This window comes from Anser anser (genome assembly GCF_964211835.1).
Source record: "Anser anser genome assembly, chromosome: 2".
In the NCBI taxonomy this organism is placed as follows: Eukaryota; Metazoa; Chordata; class Aves; order Anseriformes; family Anatidae; genus Anser; species Anser anser.
This window is the reverse complement of record NC_139721.1, coordinates 102,397,673-102,416,254: the sequence shown is the minus strand read 5'-3', so window position 1 is coordinate 102,416,254 and position 18,582 is coordinate 102,397,673. Positions and strand designations below refer to the sequence as shown.

At 41.2% G+C, this 18,582-nt stretch overlaps 1 protein-coding gene across 6 annotated transcripts in view; it reads left to right on the top strand.

Annotated features, from left to right (window-relative positions):
- GLI3 (GLI family zinc finger 3) overlaps positions 1–18,582 on the top strand; it is a 217,807-nt gene that overhangs the window by 127,330 nt on the left and 71,895 nt on the right. For all 6 annotated transcript variants that reach the window (XM_083825633.1, XM_083825630.1, XM_083825634.1 and 3 more), the window contains one exon: positions 16,905–17,110. In XM_083825633.1, the coding sequence (XP_083681759.1) occupies positions 16,905–17,110 (206 nt within the window). The remainder of the gene's footprint in view (positions 1–16,904; positions 17,111–18,582) is intronic.

Sequence of the window (18,582 nt, the reverse complement as noted above, 5' to 3'; positions counted from 1 at the left end):
CTCTAGTCTAAAGTTTCTGCACATTCTGTTGAAGTCTTTTAAATTTCTCCTGGGTTTGCTTCCTACTAGAAAAAAACAGAGAGTATTGAGAAAATAGTATCTTATTTAAAAGATCTTTTATGCTGGCAAATAAATTCTGGATCAAATGAGGGTTCACCACTAAAAATCATCCCCGTTTTTAGCGAGCACATTTACATGAAAGCCAACAGAATTGCCTCTAACTGCACCAGATTAAATTTGGTTCACATCATTCATCTGTTTCTGTTGCGGATAATACTTTGTGACATAATCATTTTCTCTGGAGTAGCTAATTGTAATGCCAAGGAACTACAGATTTATAAAGGAGAAACAATAGCGGCAGATAAATATTGCTTTAACAGAGAGTCTTTGTTCTTATACAGTGAGCTTGATTTCAGGATGGCTGGGGAAGTTATAGCAACTGAAATACGAGGAAAATTTTGGTGAGACTTTTAATGTAGAAGGAAAATTTAGACCTTGCAAAATGCAATGATTTCTTTTGTTAAAAATTGTTTTGTAGAAACTTTCCCCCAAATTTCTATTCATCTCTTATGTTAAGAAAAAAACGACAACAACAAAAAACATAAACACAGACCTCATCTTTTTCTTTCTACATGCCTTTTCCTGCTGTTATCACAAGCTCTCAGAGGCTGTCTGGTGCCCTGACAGCCACCCTATAAAGCCGCATGCACAAGTGGGGTTCACCTCGTATTCCTTCCTGCCTCACGGAGAGCCAAAGATGCTAGAGAAACAGCAGTCCCCAGACTTATGAGACAGGCATGCTTTCACCAGCGGGCTGCTGGCTGACCACCATTCACGATACAGTCACTCGGTAGCAACAACAGCTTGCAGGACAGATCCTGGCACAGTGCGAAGGGAGGAAAGAGAGAGGAGAGCCTTTGGTGGTCATTGTATTAAGTACACCTGAGAGGCCGGTTGACACAGGTTCGTCTGGGGGGACCTAAATCCAGTTGAAAGGGATTCTTAGAGTGGTTTGCATGGATTATGGTGCTGAAGAGAAACAGCTTCTAGTTTTATCAGCATTAAGGTATTACCACTGGGCAGCAGTGCCACTTGGCTGTTTTACCCCATCTGGGTTGTTAACAGCACTTAGACGAATTCCCGGCTGCCAGTGAGAAGTGGTTCCCTAAGGCAGGCTTTCAAACCAGCATAAATTAAGAGCTGATGGAAGCAAAATGAATGGCCACCAAAGTCATGCCTCAGGACACCTTCTCGCATGTAACATTTTGCTGTAGACTGAGGAATAACTAGGCATGGCTTCGAGCATTTCGGATGCTCCCTGTGTGCATGTATATGTACAAGTGTGCACATTTGTGTGCATGTGCGTGCACCCTCTTCGTGTAATAGGATGAGTGTCTTTTCTTGGATTTATTATCATGGACTTGGCCTGAGTTATTTTTTATTTTTACAGTTAAAACTAATGGAAGGATCTATTCAGAGTCTGAGAAAGATGGAAAATTAGAGGGAAAACATAAACAAAACAAGTAGGAAAAATATTCATGCACAAAACCACGGAGGATGCAAATCAGTGGGTCATTGTCTTAATTTATCATTTAACCAAAAAATGCATAGAATAGCTGCAATACCAGAGTTTTGCTACTTGAAATTTATATTACCTCATTCTGTTATCAGCTGCAAAGAATGCAAGCTCTAAATATAGTGCACATTCAGAGGCTCAGAGCCTGTGGTTTCTTGGACAAAATTCCTGTGTTCTTTGTGCTGTAGTCAGCAGTATTAGTCGAGTGAGCAGATATTGACTGTGGTATTCACGTGCAGTGAACCAGAAGCAAGCCAACTCTATAGAGGCTGCTGTCAAACTTGTTGCAGTGGCCTGTGAGGTACTGGACTGTGACAGACTCCTTTTATTTCAGTACAATTCTTCCACTCATGTTAAATCTTGCTTCAAAGAGAACTAAAATGTTACAGTCTTAGCATTCTTTTTTCTTTCTCTTTTCTTGCTTTCTTTTTTTAAGTGTACTGGTGAGATTTCTGTGTTGTGAATTGGAAGTCCCTAAAGTGAGAGTAGGTATAAACTGGAAGAAATGCGAGCAATGAGTATGTCTGCAGCGTAGGAGCACAGAGCATCTTCATCGTACTCTCACACAGCCTTTCCCCAACTTGGGTTCTCTCCTCCCCCAACAAAGGCATCATGGCCTATAATCTTGGAGTATGGATTGAATTTAGTTCAGAATTTTTCACAAAAAAAAGACAAGGCAGAAGTTAAATACCACCTTACTTCTGGATTTGCCACCCTTCACTCAACCCAGTTTATTATTTGTATGCATGTATGTATCTATATTTGTTTGCAAATTTGTAACAAAAAACAGAACAACAGAAAGCTGTTGTTGATTGTGCTTCTGAGATATAGGAGACTAAACTAGCTACCCCTTGCATATTCTTTATTATATGATGCAAGAGTAAAAAAAAAATGACCTTAATTCTACCGGTAGGAATGTGCTCAATGGGTATTTTATCTGTGTGCCTCATGGTAGACTGGGCCAACATTTGTGGCTGATTTTATCGATTAATAGAGGAAGTGATTTAAAGAAAAATGTCATGCAGTTTGATTTTTGCTCTTAGGATAGTTTACATGACCAAAGAAGGACTTGGGACTTTCTTTTAGAAGATGCATTTCATTGAAGCTGGGGCCTATGTACTTGCTATTAAAAACTAGGCAAGAATTTGTTGCGTAGGCTCTTCAAGCATTGAAGCTCTAGGTCTGATCCTGCAGTAGGTTATGGCTGCATTTATAGTTAGTTGGCTTTGTAGGGATGTTGGTGAGTTTCTGGAGACCCCGCAAGCTTAGACACAGAGGCAAAACATCCTGAAGAAATGAGCCAGGAATACGTTCCTTCTCAAGGAATGAACTGACCTGTCTTCTCTTGAAAGCATTATTTATGGGGTGCTGTGACCAGTGGTGTTAAGGATCAACAGAAAATTAGGGAGTATTTCACATGAGAGAGAATTTCTAAACATATCAGATTTAAGTGGCTATCTCTTTAAAGATACACATCTTTCTGTCCTGTATCTCCTGCTGAAATTCAGCCTAGATTTATCATGGCTTTTTCTCTGGCCTGTGTAAGAAAAAACTGATGGTCTAGTCCAGTTTATAGAGGCCACCAACACAAATAGCCCCATTTAACAACATTGTAGACAGATTTGGTGGGGGAGGGCAGGAGCTGTATGACCAGGAGCAATCAGGTGTTCTCAGCTTCACTGTGGAAGATCACTATCAGCGTACATCATCAAGACAGTACCAGGAAAGCTTCCATAGCTGGTCTCTGCCTTGGTTTGCTGTACTCCTTCCATGGACATCGGGCTTTTCTAGGAACTATGTTTCTACTCCGGTGATTAGATTGAATTGCAAAGGTGCAGAGGTAGCAAATGTGTAGGTTGTCCTGCTGGTGCAGCTATGTCCCAGATTGGCCAATTTGTTCTTTTTGGGGTTTTCGTCTGCAGCCGTTGCTAGCTATTGTGTTTAGGGGATTAATAATGATTCCAGCACTTAGATACTGCATGCATGTCAAAGACTTCAAACCTAAACTTATTACTTCTCTAAAAATATGCTGCCAAAACATTCATTTGCTTTACACTTTTCCCCCTATAGCCCCAGTAGAAGTGGTGCTCCCACCCATTTGGGGATTTTGAGGTTGTTAAAAGATACAGCTTGGCTCAAGGAATGCTTTTTAAACTCCAGTTTTGCACACAAATAAAGCAAGAACTGCAGTGTGAAGTCTTTGTCCCTTGTTTCTTCTGACGGCTATGGTATTCCAGTCATTATACATTCAACATTTGTGAGAACCAACTTGTAGTGCAGATTATGTAGCATCACAATGGCTTTCAATGCCTGCAAGATCAAATAAAGAAACTGGCCCATGTAAGAGAAAACTTCTTAGCCTGACATGAGAACTGAGTATTTTCCCACTCTGATTTGGTTGCACCCCAGCCAGCCCCCACACCTGGACCTTTGGTACCAGAATGGAAAATACAGGAAGCAACTGTTGGCAGAATTTCTTTCTTCCCCTTTAAAACTTAGATTTTTCAGTGTTCACCTTTGCTATACATAGTGCTTCATATAGCTGTGAATTCTACTGCCCTCCTGGATGTTGGTGCTGATCTTTTGCTTGTCTGGTATTTGTGGTGGTGCTCGGAGGAAGAGAGAATGCTGTCACTTGGTTTTCTGATAAATGATCCTCACAGAGAGCTGAGAAGCAGCTGTGTGACTCCTTGACTTCCAGTCCTCGGTACAGCATACATGTGCACATGGTACTGCCACTGACATCCCCCCCCCCCCCCCGCCCCAAATTAGCTGCCACAGATTGATGTGGAGTGGGACGAGTCATGTCTGAAAATGCCCTCTGTATTTTATGCAGTCAGTAATTTCTATACATCCGTGTAATTGTTTTTGCTGCAGGTAGTACTGTTAGGTGAGAAATTCTAGCTGGTGCTCTATGTTCAGTAATAGTTGCCAGTCCTTGTGAATATCAATTTTGGGCTGTCTGGTAATGTTAGTACAGAAATGAGAAGCAAATCCAGCCACACCTCAACAGAAATGATTAATGCTGAACCTTCACATCACTGTTTCTGTTAGGGTTGTAGTCCTTTAAAGTTAGAATTTGTCAAATGTTCCCTTCACAAATGTTGGTAGCAATTGCATTATGAAAGACTTTCAGTCACCAAATTTGTCTTTTGTTATTGCCAGTTTGCTTTTGTTTTAAGCAGTTGAGATCTTATTTCAGCATGTATAATTAGAATTGAAGAAAAGCTTTCTTCCTTTCTCTTCCCCAAATCTCATTTTTGTGATGTTGTGGACATGACTTGTAATAGGAGCATGAAACGAAAGCTGAGGGGTTTGGTTTGCTTTATTTATTTATAGTTTGGAAAAAGAATGTTTCTTGCATCACAAAACAGACTTTGAAGGGGGTATTCATATGAGGTAACATGAGAGGCTTTTCAGGTATTTTAACGGGCTGAAGAATGCCTGCTTTCTGCTGTCTTAGCGGAAGGAGTTAAGGGAAGAAGAGAAGCCCAAATTCGCTGAAACAATAGTAAGCGTGACATTCTCAAGTGCTGGGCAGAGAGGGCTTATGGCAGCGAAGGAAATAAATGAGGAGAGAGGTACTTGTAAGTACTCTAAAAGCTTAGTTCTCTAAAAATTTCAAAACACTAAATTAGGGAAGTAATAACCCATTAGTTGAAAATGATGTTTTTAAGAGAGCAGAGTACTTGTGAAATTGAAGTATCAGTTGATTTCAAAGTCTAACGTTATTGTCACCAATCCCACCCATCACAAGTAAAACTTCCCAAGAATACCACAGGAGTGTTGGTGAGGCTGACACCAGGCTTGCCCTCTTCTTTCTGGTCAAGTGATCCCCTGGTGGATACAGGAATCTGGTCTTCAGACCGTCAGAGTGGATCCCAAGGAGCAATGAAGTCTTTCCTCAGAGGGTATCAGTGCACATGGGCAGGAGCAATGTTTGCATGCTGGCTGCATCCTGGTCCCATCTGTGAACAGCAAAAAGATAAATGAGGAGGAGTTGTAGAAAGCATTTCAACTCTCTTCTTAGCTCTGTACTGTTTGTATGTTCTTCTTTTCGTAGTCACGCATACATGTACATATGTGCGCCTTCTCTTCTGTACATAACAACTTCAAGGATATTTTTTAAAAGACCTTCAGGCATTTTCTGAGTGTTTTTGAACCACTGCACCATTCACCGGTGTATTTACTTGGATAGAGGTCTTCTTTGATGAGGTTTTTGTCATGTGCACCCACTGGAGTTTCAGTGTACTCAAGCATTAGAAAAGCCACTATTTGAGCGTCTTTGTTTTCTTTGTTGAGCTGTTTATTTTGCTTTCTTCCCACACAGTTCCCTGGCCTCGCTCTGACAACTGCTTTTCTGCATGAATTACATTCCTCGGGGCCTCAAGTCTCCTAATTCTTCCAGTCGATTTGATTCCTGCCTGTGTGATTAGTCCTCTGCTCCAGCACACAGTTGGTCTTTGCCAAGCAAACTGCTTGCTAAGTGCCTTTAACATGAAGACCTAACTACATTTTTTAACCTCATTAGTGCGTAGGGCACTGCTTCATTCTGGCTTAATAACGTGGCCACTATTGAATCATCACTTGCTCTAAAACAGGTTACAAAAAGGTTACCTAAGTTGTCTGGTTTTCTTTTCATATGACTGTGCTTTTGCTGGATAACAGTCGGTCTCTTTCAGCATATGTCCAGTTTTAGCTTGGAAGTCCCTCTTGGAAAGGTAACCCATCAGTTCTGTTCAGTTAGATTTGTGATGCTGAGAAATTTTGTCTTTGGATGTTCAAAAGATTCTTGGCACCTATTTGGAAACAGCAAATCTGATGCACCCTGTAAGAAAATGTGATTTGGGGAGAAAAGAAGAAGAGGCTTTTGGGGAGCTGATAAAATTCTTCTATTTGTTTCACCTTTGGAGTTACAAAGATCTCATCTTCACCAGTTTAAATGCAGACTTCTCATGACAAGGCTGGATTTACAGCCATGCAGCCGCAGTCTGAGTTGGTTCGCTTTGTCTCACAGGACCAATTTTTAGCTGAACGTATTGTCACTGAAATTTAGATTTCAGTTGCAATTGCCTGTAAACTTGAATGGAAAAGATATTCCAGGACTTAAAAATGTTGTAAATAGACTAAAAAAAGAAAAATTTCCTAAGAAGACAGCGTCACCAGGGAAGCGGGGAAAGAAAAGAGGCACTGGGTCACATGCCACTTGTGATAGTGCATTTGTGCAGTTGCATAGCACAGCCACTCAGAGGGTGAGACTTCATGATTAATGGTGTTTATTCTTGACAGAAGCCTCCTTTATTTATCTGCAATACAGTTTAGTGATTTTATCAGTCACCTGAATGAAAAATATTCAGTCATACCAATATTGCAGTGTAAATTGAGTAGAGTCACTTTTTATTATATCTTTCAGCCTTATCATCTGCACAGTAATTTTCTAGCAGGGGTTTGATATAGAAAGGCTGGATTTAGCTGTACTTGACACAAAGCCTCTTCAATTTCCCCTAAAAGTTCAGGCTACTCTTAGAAATGCGTATATATATATATATAAAACCCTCTTATCCAAGCAATTTCAGGATTTGAAAGAATAAAGATAAAATGCACAAACCTGGATGTGAGAAATGTTGTTAATGTGAAAACATCTAATAGCTCTGAAGCCACTGGTGAAACGCTCTGCAGTGTTTAAGCTTGTGGCTTACTGCAGTTCTTTTTGCATGGCTACATAGTCCGACTTTCTTCTAATCAATCATCATCCAACTCCAATCAGCATACAGGCAGAGCCTATCGCTCATCCTGGGTGTAATTTCAGAGTTGAAGACTATAATGGCCACATACAGCACATTAGTCACTGCGATAACAGCTAGTGGCACTCCTGAGGAAGGGGGAGGATGGGGGAGAGGGGGAATAAAATTCTTCTCATTCTCACAGTGCATTAGTGAAATAGGAGCAAATGTTAAACAAATGTTTATTCAATTAGCTGACTTAACAGCATTAAGTGTGAGAAAGCTTCTGACACTCCTTTGACCTGCTGTTTTGTGGGAGGAGAGGAAGGGGAAAGGGAAAGAAGAAAGGGGTAGCAGAACGCAGGCAGGATTTATATATATGCCCGCATGCTCCTGTGATGGTGCCTCTGTGGTTAAACACTTCAAGAGATGGCAGGTGCCCTGCCTGTAACCAGGAGGAAGCTAAAATTTGAATAGCAAGTGAGACCACCTCTAGAGCATCAAAAGCGAATCGTAGAGCATGGAAGTTTGCTGTAGGAATGCAGTTGGTAATTTCACTGTCCGATCTGTTATTAATAACAACAGATAATTAGTATGCTGTAGACCTTTTAGACTTTCTTCCTGCACTTTGTGCTACCACGTGAAAAAGGAATGGTATATTGGAGGCCCATGGCAGTCTCTCGTCTAATGTGTAGCAACACATTTTCTGAGCTTATCTGAATAACATTTGCTTGGAGTGTGAGGAGTCTGTTTTATATTTTCAGTCAAGAATTGTGCATCAAATGTAGCATTGATACATTATCCTTGATATATTAGTGGCCACAAGTCATTAGACTGGAACCAGCTGAAGACAGGGGAGGGAAAATGTACCAACACTGAAGCTGTGCTGTGCTATGTAGATACAGGATCTTATTCTATTTATGGTTCATAGAAGTCAGTGTGAGCTGAGTGAGCTAAAACAATTCCTTGGTAAGGCTCTACCAGAAACAAGCAATGGAAATCCCAGCTGGCCAAATCTGGCTAGCATTACTTTTATTGATTGTTTGCATTGCTGTAATGTCCAACAGCTCTGTGCAGGGTCAGCACTCTGTGGAGTGAGTGTTGTGCAAATACAAGGAGCTCGACGAAGACTTCACAGCCAATATGTTTTGGCAAATGAACTCTAGTGAGTCTTGATGTGTGTGAAAGCAGGTTAACAGTGAGATTATCATTATGTGAGGGTGAGAATATAAAGCCCAAGCTTGACTTGGAGAAACATTGAGAAGACAGGGTTTTATGTGCATTTTGAAAAAAATAAAAAACATAGTGCCTACATACACTTTTTAGGAACATACGAAAAGACTCCAAGCCAGCACTTGTGCAATGAAGAAATGAATATGCTCAGTGGCATCTGAAGTAGCAGTTGCTTACTGTACAGGTGTTAATTTAGGATGAAAGTCATCAGTGTTACAGCTTGACCTTATGTAAACAAAATGTTAAAAATATTAAGTAATTGAATGAATATACACTCTTTTTTATGGTATAAACATCTCTTGAGTGAGTCCATGAACTGTCCATGAACTGATGTTTGGGTTATTTATGAAGTATTGCAGGTAGCAGAGAAAGTAAGTAAAAAGCTGGATCTGCATTGAGGCAGTCCATCATTTGAAAATAAGGAATGCAGTCACTGACTAAGGATTTGGTGTGTTGATTAATGTAGCCAATTTTTAACTGTAACTGCATAATGTTAAGACTTCCCAAATAAGGAAAGGCGAACCAGAGTAATATGCTTTTGCTGTGGGTCATCAGCTGGTTGTCTTGCATGATTTCCCGCACCACAAACATTGCTTGTGCAGTCACTTGTATCTTTTCCTGTGCAATAATACCTTTTAACTTTATGAGGGAGAAAAATTCTGATCTAACCCAAAGTTAGGTTGTTTGTATATTTTATGAGTTTGCATTCCAGAACTGCACCCATTTTGTAAGATGCTGTCCTTGCCACAGTGAGAAAATATTCATAGCATAGTGTCTATTGGTCTGACCTTGTAGACACCAAGCAATTCCTGAGCACTTTGCCACAGTTTTACATCTGGGCAAACAGCTGAAGAGCAAGTGAGCAAACTCGTCAAAGGTGGCAGAGTAGATAAGTGATGGAACACAGAACAGGGCCTGTGTACTTCAAATCCTGGTCTAGTTGCTTTTATACGTAAGCTACATAGGCACCGATCCATTCGTGATTGATATGTACATGTATCTACTGAATGGAGGGTTACTATCACATGTATTTCTGTGACTTACTTCCTCATACTGACTATAGGGCCAGCATGAACCAAGGAGAAAAGGCAAGCTAAATATTGACCAGTGTTGGAACATGAAAAGCAGTATAGGAAATCAAGGTTCTCTCTCATATTAGGAGTTGCCATGTTGTCATTTTCCCTCCTCTTCCTTTCCACCATTAGGAAATTACAGTAAACAGTGCAGTTCTTTGTAGTATTTGGAGCTCTTTCACGTGAAGAGCACTCTGGCATTTCCATATATTCAATTAACTCTAATTCTTTAAACATTCTAAATCATTTGCTTAGCTGTCCTGATTTCGAGAATGCCATACAGCTAACAAATTCAGTTAGAAGTGCAAGGAGAAAAGGAGCCGTGGAATTGCATTTTAAAAATAGGCAGTGCTGTCCTCACTGTCCTTGTATTGAAGTCAGTGGAAGGTTTTCTGGTGGCTGTCAGGGCAGCAGAATTAGGTCAGCACTTTGTGCTTATGAAAAGTATATTCACAATCACTTCAGGATTTTATTAATGAAATCAGTGGACAGTTTCTCATTGATTCAGGTTTATATAGTATTGAACCCTACAATAACAACTAAAGATTTTGAGAAACAGAATGATTGTTTGACTCATGATTTTCCCATATCATTTTGGTGTACAATTAGTTGCATGAGTCTGATTTATCAAGGACCTACAACCATGAATATACTTGTAACAGTGAGGAGTAATTTGATCATTTGGGCTAATCACAACTATTAGAATTGTTCTCACTTGTATTTTCAGGGTCAAGCCTTACTATCTTAGAACTCAGCTTTCTTAATATGACAAGTTTTTACTAGCCAGTTGTTGACTGCTGGTGCAAAATGGTCAGTCTGTACAAATAGTTATCGTATTAAACATGCATAATCATTTAACATGGGAAGTATTACCAAAGGGATTTAGCTATGTGCTTTAAAATAGGACTATTTACCTAGCAAGAAAAGTACTTATTGCTATTTCATCTTCCAGGGTCTACTAGAGATAAAAGTGTTAACGTTTTGGGGGCATCCATCAGAAGATTATTTGAGATTAAAAAAAAAAAAAAGGTAAAAAAGAAAAGGATCATAGACAGTTTAATGAGTTCAACATTTTTCAATTCTTCAAGCAGGACTGAATTGAACAGATATCAGAGAAACAGCATGGATATCATTGGTATGAGAGTTATGCCATCAATGCTTGCTCCAGCATTGAATAACGTACTGTTAAATGATTAAATATCGAGGTTTGAACTTTGACACTTTCATAATATAACAAGATGGATGAAAAGGCAATAATAAATTAGGTTATATTACAATATTTCATCCCACTTCGTTGACAAGCTTTGTTCTGTGAGATAGATTATTGTTCCATCTGTAACCTCAGCTCAGTGTCATATTTACAATGTTATAGTTAAGGATCACTTGCTGTTTTCAATATAAATGTATTTTTCAACAGATTCATAAAAGAGCCATTTAAAAATTTATCAGGACAAAACTTGGCATTAAAATATCCAGTCCTGGAGTTATAGTTTCCTCTAAAATCAGGAAATGCTTAAATCACCATGATTTTTTTTAAGATAGGTTATGCTTAGAAGAGGTTTTTACCTAAGCACAGCTTAAAGCAATTTGGAAGCCATTTGTGACAGATCACCTCTCTAACACCAAACCAACCTCAAAATTTTGATCCAGACTTTCCTGTGACACAGACCTTTGTGGCTCTCCTGAGTGGCCTTAAATCTGCTTCCAGGAAACGTTGCTATTTTAGTGCCTTCTGTGACAAGCACGGAGGTTGCATCATGCATCTGGGCCCACTGTACTTTTCACAGTTGCAGGGGATGCCAAACCAGGGACCATGTGCACTATATTGATATCTTGGCACATTTTAGAGCAGTTCCAGCTCTCCAAGGCAAAGAAAACCGATGTGAGGATCCTGAGGCCACTAAGAGGCCTTAACTGCATTGAACAGCCTTACTTAGGACCGTCACCCACAGACATGCACCCAGAAGTGCTTCTTAAGCTTAGCCCAGGGCCCCCAGTCCCTGTCTGAGCTCTGTTGAAGGTGTGCCTGTCTCTGGCCCTGCTCCTGGGTGGGCCTGGGGCCTGCTCAGGAGGTACCTGTTTTCCTGGATGGACCCCTCAGAGCTATGATGTAGCTTGTCTCCCGTCGTGTCTTTGGCCCTCATTTTGCACCTGACTGCGCCCCTGGATGGGGTTCATCACTTTGCTAGGACTCCGACTGCTGATGATCCCTGTGATCAGCACCTGGCTTGGCTCACCTGGCCCAGATCTGGTGGGACTGAGTGCATTGCCTGTGCCTGGGTTATCCAGGGCTCCTGGCTTGCCTTCTCTTAGGGGCAGCTGTCTCTTCCTGCTCCTTGGCACCTTGAACTATTCCTGCCCCTGGAGTAGTTCAGAAACACAGGTGGGAGGACAGGTGCAAGTTTGTAGGGAAAACAAGGCTGGGTAGGGAATGCTCTGCACCTTCTCTAAATGGACATCTGGAGCTAAGATGGCAACTCTTACCCTACTGCACCAGTGGTGAGAGACAGAGACTGGAAATTATTCTCCTGAATCCTGTCCATTTGGCACTGAGCAGATGGGGTGGCTGAAGGACCATGTATGAAGTCAAGTTCTGTGTTTGCTTACTTGCCTATAGATTTTTGCTGCTACTCTGTTGATAGCCGGAGAGTGGTATTTCATCTGCCTGAGTGGGCCTCTCCAATTCCACCAAAGAAAGGGATAGCATTTCCACTTGAATTTGAAGCATCTGATCTTCTTCACTGAAAACGTTTCAAATGCTTACGTACCAAAAGCAACCTAAAGTGTGTGGTATGAGAACCCCCTGCTCTCACTTACTGCTGATAGAAAAAATACGTGATCATTTCAGAATAATGCTAGGTAGTGATATTTTGAAATAGATGTAACTAACTCATGATTGCCACATCAGTTTTCAGAATGCCATATTTCTCCTTCCCCAATTTAGAAAGGGTTACACAGGCCGAAAAGGGAATTGCACTTTGTTCAGTTTTTGTGATGGCAGAATTCCAAATCTGCTGCTGGTTGGTCTTTGTGTGAAGAGTTTCTCCACTGCAGCTGTAAACAACAGAACAAAATGACACACCAGTTTTATGAATAATAACTGAATTCTTACTTATAGCTCACCTGTAGTTCAGCAGCGGCCAGAGAAAGTATTAAAAAAAAAAAAAGTGGCTTCACCCTTTTTGTGATTTATCATGCATCTGATTCTGTTTGCAGCTGCTGAACTTGTGTGACCATGTAAGTTTTTAAGACTCTGCAGACACCTCAGTAACATTCATCAAGGAAAGTGTCATGACTAATAGGAAAAAATATACCTGCCTCCCCATACACTGATCTCACTGCCTCGGCATGCACGTGCCAGTCTCCTGCTGAGTGGTTGAGACTCTCCAGAGCATCAGAATCTGGACAAGGGGAAGTTGGCAGACTGGAGATGGGTAGGTGATGCTGTGTTAGGTACGGTAGTTGTGTGTCATTCAAAGCATTTTGACATGTTTGTGATGAAAAGGAAGGCAGTCTGGCCAGAAAGGAGACACCTACATAGTCAGCCCTGCTTTCTGCTGCTTCTCTGTCCCGGTTCTGTCCCCTCACAGTTCCTCGTGCACCCCCAGGCTCCTCACAGGCATGGTGATGTGAGAAGCTGAAAAGCCTGTGACTTAGTGTAAGCACTGCTCTGCAACAACTAAAACATCGGCGTTGTTCTCAACCTAAATCCCAAACACAGCACCATACCAGCTACTAGGAGGAAAATTAACTCTATTATTATTATTTCTCTTCCTTTTCTGTCCCATTTAACTGTCTTCATCTCAACCCATGAACTTTAACTTTTTCTCCCCCCATATTCTCTCCGATCCCACTTGGAATTGGGGGGTGAGCAAATGTCTGTGTGTTGCTGAGCTGCCTGCTGGGTTAAACCATGGCATTCTCTTACACGTCAGGAGTGTAGGTGTAATCAAGATTACTGAGGAGTAGAATAAAATCAGCCTAATGTCACAAACCCAGGGACCTCTGTCTTCAAATAACTATTCAAACTATCTTAGGCATTGTATTAAATTTGAGTTTGCAGGAGCTGTGGGTGCAGACGCAAAGGTCCTGATCTGGAGGAAGCCTTAGTGCTCTAAGTGTGCTGCTGAAGAGGAAAACCCCTGTGTAGGAGAAGATGCACAGAATTCCTGCCTACCCATGGTTTACAAATGAGGCATAAAATGTCAAGCAGTACCTCTGAAAACGTACCTGCCTTTTTTCATGCTGAAGGCTTGTTGTATCCTGTGGCATGGCCTCAGACCCAAGGCAGAGCACCATTTGCCAAGGCCAGTGATGAACTGCATGTGCAATAAAAATGATGGGGGAGGAGTGCCACTCACATCTGGAGATGTGATTTGCTTGTCACTGACAGTGTCTGCAGAGCCAATCCTGGGCTGTAGTGTTTGTTATTTACACAGGACAAAAGTCAGTCTTTACTGGTATGTGAAGAGGTTGCAACGTAAGATCAGATGCAGCACGGGAAAACAACAGCTAAGAGTAAGCACGTTTGGCTGCACCCTTTCTAAAAGTCATATTTTAGTTTGAAGGAGGGAGTTAAACAATTCAAAAGATGTCCATGCTGAAGTTTACTATGAGGGGGAAGGAAAGGAAGGGATTTTCCATTTATTGGAAGAAATCAGGAGTGCTCAGACAGCGGGAGCTGAGAGCAGATGAAGGCAGAGGGAAAATGGGACAGTAGGAAAGGAGTGTCTGGAAACACAAAGGAGTGAGAAAAGCACAGGCTGGAATTGAGTTGGAGAAGTTAGCAGCAAGTTAAAATCAGATACTGGAGAGAAGATTAGTAAACATTAGAGTCCAGAGTCAGGAATTTTATGTGGAATCTGATGACTCCTTCTTTCTGCCTCTGCTAATACAGCGTATGTGCCTGCTGCTGATTGATGTTACCCAGATGGGTGTCCTTTCTGTAGCATCCTCAGACACCAGGCACGCGGAGGAGAGGAGGGAGAGGAAGAGGCAGGGCAGAGGAGGAGAGAAGCAGTTGAGTCCCAGTGTCCTTGAATGGCTCCCACTGGGTCTGAAGGGAGAGGCTGACAGCCTGGCTCTTCATCTCGCTCCCGCTGCAGCGGCTGGCTGTTGGCCAGTTGGAGAGCGAATCACTGAGGATAATACAGACTCGCAGCCTTCTTGCAAAAGCTGTTTAACAGTTTTCTGTTCTATATGCACCAGATAACACCAGGGCTCCTGCTTGCCAGCACTCTGTTTGGGTTTTAAGCTCCGAGTTTATACGACATTAGAAGAAATGATTTGTAAAGTGACATTGTGAGTTTCCAAACTTAGTTTCTTTGTTAGACGTGTATCGAATTTGCTATACTACTGCATTTTCCTCACTGCTGGGATGGGAAATTCACCCTGTAATGTGATATCCAGCTGTGGTATTTTCGCTTCCTACTTCGCCATGAGTTTCAAGGCTCCTGCATTCCACCCTTGGCCTGGCAGGGAACCACAAGACAGCTAATGCTTCATGGCTGCTTGGGTTTCACAATACCAACCAGAGCAAAGCTGTGTTTCCACCAAAGCTGTGTTTCCAAAACACTGGCAAATCAAAAGCATGCAGAGAAAAGGTGCTCTGAGGAAAGGGGATGCCTGCTCTGCACAGTGGTGGGAAACTGCTCCTGGTTTCTGCTGCTAAGTGCATTTTAAACACAATGAATGGAGAGTGACTGGACTTCTCGTGGGTGCTTTGCCTGGGTGCCAAAGGAGTGATTGCTCTGATGCCTGCTGCTAGCACACAGCCAATGCAGCTCTGTAACAAACTTCAGAGCAGGGAGGTATTTTCATACGTGGAAGGCTTACCTTGCAGAAAGCCTTGCGAGGGCAAGAAACACACAGAAGCCAAATAAGGAAGGGAAAGGGGGAAGAGGGAGAAAAGCACAACAGGAAAGGTCTTTATTCCCCAGATTTTATGAGCCCTTGTGGATTTTGTTGCAGGGAAACTGGTATCCTGTTAGGAATGCATAACTTTGATCTCTGTCCCATTCATAGGTTAGTGTTTCCAAGCTGATAGCAGGGTAGAATTGTCTCACATGTAAGATTATGTTCTGTTGGCCTTCTAGGTGATGACAACTATCTCCATTGATCGTGGTGTGTGTATGTTAAAAGAAAAAAAATACATTTCTTGTTTTATTATTCTTTGTAAGCCAGCAGCATCAAAGGAACAGGCTGCCCTTGCTGCTCTCACAGCTGCTGCCTGTGTCTGTGTTGTATATATGCTAAATTAATTGGAAAAATAGGGACAAAAAGACATTTAGTTCGGGTCAACCAGTTGGACTAGAGCAAATACATGACAGGCTTAATCATTGTCTTTTGCCAAAGAGCAGGTTGGCAAGGGCAGGCACCCCAACCCCTTCTGATGAAATTTGGACTTCTTCCAGTGCCTTTGGAGCCTGGATGCTGTGAGAGGAGGGTCTTCACTCTGAGTCCTGAAGCTGTCATACCGTCAGGGTGTGATGGTGAAGAAGGTTACAGCAAGTTTCTTGTCTTTTGTCAGCTGTGAACTCAGCTTTCAGCCTTGCTTCATCACAGCTTGGTACACGCAGCCTGAGAATGCAACACAGCTCTCCCTTCGTGTGGGTGATGTATTTAATTACTGTTGACTTGTTAAAGGCATCAGTCTTTGGTGCCAGGCTAAAAGCAAACACATGCAGCAATCTTTGCTCCTTTGCCACCAAGTTTTCACCAGCTTTTGTGGGAAGGGACAACAAAATTGCTCCAAAGTGCCCAGCTGTCTTAATGGCTTACAAAGTTTGAGTTTTCTGAAATTATTTCTGTACAGACATTCAATCTTGCACTTTCAGGAAGGGTAAGCTGGCAAAGCAAGGGAGTGGGTGCAGTGTGACTCAAAACTTTCTTCCCAATAGACATGGTCATGAAGACGTAAGTGACTCAGCATCTCAGTATGTCTTCCATATTACAGCAGTAATTAATATCTGGTATACAGGGTGCATATTTCACGCTAATTAAAGCGATTATCTGCTAAACTCTATGGAGAAAGGGTATTGAGGGATGTAACGATTAAACTATATATAAGCTTGTGTTAAAACTGGCCAGAGAAATGTTGCTAATAATAGGTAGAGAGAAGAATCCATTTCCTTTCCTTTCTCTCGGCAGGCAGTTGAATTTGGTGGAAGTTACTACATGTGCAACCCAGTTGTTATTTTTTCAAGAAATAAATGTGTTACATTTAAACTGTTTTTGTTTATCATATAGATAACCTGGCTGGTTTTTTGTTTGTTTTTCTTTCTTCCTCTTGCCTTCCAGGCCTTCTGCCTTATCCACTAGCCCAACGTATTCAGACCTTCCATTCATTAGAATTTCCCCGCACAGAAATCCCGCTGCAGCATCAGAGTCTCCCTTCAGCACTCCTCACCCGTACATTAATCCGTACATGGACTATATCCGGTCCCTGCACAGCAGCCCGTCCCTGTCCATGATCTCGGCAGCACGCGGACTCAGCCCGACAGACGGTGGGTTAAGACAGGCTTCCTGTTTTCTGTCATTGTAGCAACTAAAGTTATATTAATCTTGTCAACATTTTTCCCCCTCATTCAAAGCAGCTTCAGCAGGTTTGTCAGACATATTCATTATGTCATAAATGTTTCAATACTTCATCAGCCTATCACGGCTCATTTGTACATTTCACAAATGTTGAAACTTCAGGAAAAAAAAAAAAAGCCTTGCCTCATTCAAAATTTAAGCTGGAAGGGTGGTGTGTGTCTTGTGACATCTTTTGTTTGTGGAGCTGACCCTGGGTGTGATTTTGATCTTCGAAGAAACCCTGTGCATCTTCACTGATTTGAGCCACATTCTTAATGAGTGCAAATCATGTAGTGCCATGGAGTTCAAGTGCAAAGGCTTGTTAATTAACATAGTATTTTTCAGTTATGTAAACCATGTATTGATTTGGTATATTTAGTCAATAGTTCTGTTTAAAGTTCTGTAGATTTATTTCCATTTACCCTAGCCCAGAGATATGAAACTGAAATAAAAGAAGTGGCTGATGATAAGGACAAACACCTTTAGTTTAAAAGGTGGACAGCATACTTGAAATGTTGATACTTTAGGTCTTGGTGGGACCATAGCTATTACTGTCCAGGTTATTTGGGTTTTTAGTGAACCTCCACAATAGGTCTTGTTGTTACTCTGGCACATTTCCTATTCATTTCAGTGGGAATGTTGGTGAAGTGAGCAATGAATAGAGTTGCACATGGTCTCAGTCTCATTAACAGTAGGTTTTTCAATAATAAGGTAAGTAGTTTGACATTTCAAAATCGTAGTATTTGCTGAAGAGAGCTGAAATATAACACACTAGCAAACAAATATGTAGTGAAGATAATTAAACTGTTATTTTAACTATGGAAAAGATGTGCCCACTGTATGCAGAAACTTAGCAGAGTTAAACTGCCTTTAGGTGAATTTGAAAAATGAGCAGTGCACCCTATCCAAATGGATAACTAATTAGTCCTCACTTATAAGAACATATACCTTTACAGTTAATCCATTAGTTATGGGCACATATTCTTATGAGAATAAATTTTAATGACCTAGTGTCTGTCAAGTTATATGGCATTCACATAAGGCGTTTCTAGTAGCACTTTGGATGTTATATGAATCCTTGCTAATTCCACCCTTTTTATTTCAGCACAGATATTTTCTTTTTTAAGTTTGAAACATGCATATTTTGAAGTAACAGTTTGGATGCTCAAAGATACTCAGGGAGCTTTGGAACATTCGATATGGGATAAACATAATATATCTATAATGTTATGGCATATTTTGAGAAAATTCTTGCAATGCATATTTGTTCTTTCATAAAAGCTAATATGCAGAACACTGCTATCTTTTCTTTAGTAGCCTTCTGAATCACATTCATGCAGAATTTCATTTATGCTAAGGTACCTCCAATTGCACATACCAAGAAAGGAAGGAAGGAAACCAC